The sequence below is a fragment of the Dendrobium catenatum genome, unplaced genomic scaffold (genome assembly GCF_001605985.2).
Source record: "Dendrobium catenatum unplaced genomic scaffold, ASM160598v2 fragScaff_scaffold_315, whole genome shotgun sequence".
Taxonomy (NCBI): domain Eukaryota; kingdom Viridiplantae; phylum Streptophyta; class Magnoliopsida; order Asparagales; family Orchidaceae; genus Dendrobium; species Dendrobium catenatum.
Window position 1 is genome coordinate 369,491 of NW_021318777.1, and position 3,786 is coordinate 373,276.

At 43.1% G+C, this 3,786-nt stretch overlaps 1 protein-coding gene across 1 annotated transcript; it reads left to right on the forward strand.

The window, feature by feature from the left end:
• The first annotated feature begins 2,426 nt into the window (after positions 1-2,426).
• Positions 2,427-2,919, forward strand: LOC110103604 (uncharacterized mitochondrial protein AtMg00810-like). Its single transcript, XM_020832390.1, has 2 exons — positions 2,427-2,592; positions 2,663-2,919. Exons 1-2 carry the CDS (start codon positions 2,427-2,429, stop codon positions 2,917-2,919), a joined length of 423 nt encoding a protein of 140 aa, XP_020688049.1.
• Positions 2,920-3,786: the final 867 nt, after the last annotated feature.

Sequence of the window (3,786 nt, forward strand, 5' to 3'; positions counted from 1 at the left end):
TCATAAAGGATACAAGTGTCATGACTTCCGAACTGGTCGCACGTATGTCTCTCGACACGTAGTCTTCTATGAAAACACATTTCCCTTCAAAACCATGTCCTCGGCCGACGCAAATCCAACTTCACCAAAGCCCAATGTCTTCTCACCACTTCTCCTCACACCCACCTCTACCGTTACCTTCCCAGCCGTCACCACACCATCCAATTCTATGACCCCGGCTCACTTCACATCCTCAACCGAGACCATCTCTAGTCCCTTCCCTCAAAATTTTCCCACTCCCTCACCTCAACACAGCCCGCCACACATTCCGAACACCCACACTCATCCTATGCAAACTCGCCTAAAGGATGGCATAACTAAACCCAAGCAAATATTCACTCTTCTGGCTCACTCTTCTCCGGCTGCAACTCCTACCACATACAATCAGGCCTCAAAAACAGATCATTGGAATCTCGCTATGCAAAACGAGATAATGGCCCTTACAAAACAAAATACTTGGTCACTAGTTCCTAAACCAGCGAACAAGCCCATTCTTGGATGCAAGTGGACATTCAAAACTAAGCTACTACCCAACGGTCAGGTGGATCGGTACAAGGCTCGTCTCGTCGCACTTGGCTACAATCAGCAATACGGCATCAATTACACCGAAACTTTCAGCCCCGTCGCCAAAATGCCGACGATACGTCTCCTTCTCACCGTCGCCGTCAATCGTCAATGGCCCATCTATCAGCTAGACGTGTCCAATGCATTCTTACACGGAGATCTACATGACGACATATACATGAGACAACCGCCTGGGTTCACCGACAAATCCAATCCCGACGCCGTGTGCAAGCTACACAAGTCACTCTACGGGCTTAAGCAAGCTCCGCGCCAATGGTTCAACAAACTCACAACGTTCCTTCAAGCTTACGGATTCGGGTTCAGTCGTTCCGATCCTTCCCTTCTAATCTTTCAAAAAGCTCAAATTCAAATCTACTTTCTAATCTATGTGGATGACTTCCTTGTTACAGGTAACGACGACAGAACGATCAAGCATCTCCTCGGCCAGCTTCAAGCCCAGTTCGCACTCAAACAACTCGGTCAAATATCGCTCTTTCTGGGCATACAGGTACTTCAATCCACAACTGGTTACTTCCTAACTCAACAACACTACGCTACAAAGATCCTTCATGATGCAGGATATGATGAGTGTAAACCAGCCCCCACGCCGATAGCCATTCCGTCCAAACATGGTCTCGCGGAGAGCCCACTGTTTCATGATCCAACACTCTATCGTAAATTAGCCGGCTCCTTACAGTACCTCTCCGTCACACGACCGGACATTGCATTCGCCACCAACGTCATCTGCCAACACATGCAGCAACCAACAGATGCTGATTTTCAAGCTCTCAAGCGCCTACTCCGCTACATCAAAGGTACAATCACTTACGGGTTGCCGATCACCAACGGCCCACTCGAACTAAGGACCTATACAGATGCTGATTGGGCCTCCGATACCTCCGACCGGAAGTCAGTCTCCGGCTACTGCTCCTTCCTGGGTCCAAATTTGATCTCCTGGACCGTCAAAAAGCAGGCAACCGTTGCAAAATCCTCCACCGAGGCAGAATACCGTGCCCTCTCCGCCGGCCTATCCGATGTCCTATGGTTACGCCGCCTTGCTCAGGAATTGGGCATCCCACAACAGTCGCCTACACTCATTTACTGTGACAACACCTCGGCCATAGCCATTGCCCAAAATCCGGTATTTCACGCGCGGACAAAACACATTGAAATCGATTATCACTTCATCCGACAGCATCTCGACTCAAAGGAAATTCGGCTCGTACACATTTCCTCAAATGATCAAATCGCCGACATCTTGACAAAGCCTTTCACGAGCTCTCGGTTTACGGAACTTCGACACAAATTAAGCATCCGTCCACCGCATGCTTAATTTGAGGGAGGATATTAGACTAACAGCCACTTATAACTTAGATTTGTTTTTACACTATTGCCATTATACTTCTTTATATACATTGTACCTGTACATTTTACAATTGAATCAATACAATTCCATTTTCTCTGTTTTCCTGCTTTTGTCTCTTCCGTCTTCTCTTTCTTGAATACTTTTCACATTCGGGTCAACCCGAACCCGACCCGTTTTTAAAAACGGGTCAGGTTTCTGGACCCGAACCCGACCCGTTTCGGGTTTGGGTTGACCCGAACCCGGATTTTTCCGGGTCGGGTTCGGGTCGTGTTTCGTGTCGTGTCAAAAATTGACACCCCTACCCAAGCTTGTGCTCGTGTGAGCATGCTTAGTCCGGCTATGTTCGTGTGTAACTTGTGGTTTCATTCAAAATGCTTTCATCATCTAATTTGTGTTTTATATTCTTCTTTTGATGGCTAATGTTGGATTTTGTAGTGAAATTTTGCACAAAGCAGCTATGTCTGATTGCAAGCTTGTGCTCACTCCTCTTCCCACTAAATTCTCCGCAACATATCCGAATGAGCCTTCATATGATCGTCCCAAACACTACCGGCAACTTGTAGGATCTCTACAATACTTGACGTTTACTCGGCTTGATCTCTTATATGCAGATAATTTTCTCGGTAAACACATGCACAATCCACTGCATTCTCGTTTTCAACTACTTAAAAATCATTTTGCGTTATGTTAAAGGCACACTATCTCTCGGTTTGCCCATTACTTCTTCCAGCCTTATTTTGATAGGCTTTGCTGAATTGAATTGGGCAATAGATCAGATTGATCGTCAATCTATCACAGGCTATTGTGCTTTCCTTGGCACCATCCTCATCTCTTGGACAATTAAGAAGCAAACTTCAGTCCCTAGATCATCAACGACAGCTCAGTATAGAGCTCTTTCAACCGCAGCCTGTGATATTATTTGGCTTAGACGGCTATTGACTGAATTCTAGATTCCCTCAATTGAACCAACTTAGCTTTATTGTGACAATGTTTCTGCACTTGCCTTGACCAATAACCTAATCTTTCATGCAAGAACTAAGCACGTAGAAATTGATTTTCACTTCGTCTGGGACTGCATTCAATCACAACATATTACTGTGCATCACATCTGCTCTCAAGATCAATCGGCCAACCTTTTCACCAAGGCTCTCAGTGCTACTCGTTACTCTCAACTCCGTAACAAGTTAACAATATAGCCAGCTATTGTTAGCTTGAGGGGGACTGATAAGGATATATGATATGTTAGTTAACCTATGCATAAGATGGCTCAACTATTCTGTTTACTGCTCCATTAACTTCTTTCAAGCTTTATTAATTCCTTGTTTCCTCTGTTTTGAGTTTCTTCACAGGTTGCCGCTGCTGCTGCTGCAAATAGCTTCAACAATAGGCTCTAGTCATATAGTCCAATCGTGCCTCCTTAGTTACCAATAGTCCTTCGATTAAACTATTGAGTGATATTTTGCCAACATTTCAGTTTTCAAAGGCTAAATTGTGCAAATCCTGAAAAGAAAATTAACCAAAAAAACCTAATTATCTTCTTTTTAAGTAATTGAAAATGAATCATGTTTGATTTTGTTCAACATTAAAGCTTCGTTTAAGATATTCTAAAATATTTTTTTAGTACAAAATTTTTTTAATTAGAAATTTTTATATTAAAAAATGTTTTAAAAATTAATAAGAAAGCTGTCCCAAATAAAACCTATAAGTAAATAAATTGCCTTAGTTCTAACAATCAATCTTACTCTAAGGTTTGGGATAATTTTTTTGCTGTTTTTCAAAATAGATTTCTAGTACAAATATTTTTAGTTCAACAAAAT

Coding starts and splice junctions, on each gene's coding strand:
- LOC110103604 (XM_020832390.1), top strand. CDS start 2,427: ATGTCTGATTGCAAGCTTGTGCTCACTCCTCTTCCCACTAAATTCTCC. Junction 2,593..2,662: donor ATATGCAGATAATTTTCTCG/GTAAACACATGC, acceptor GTTATGTTAAAG/GCACACTATCTCTCGGTTTG.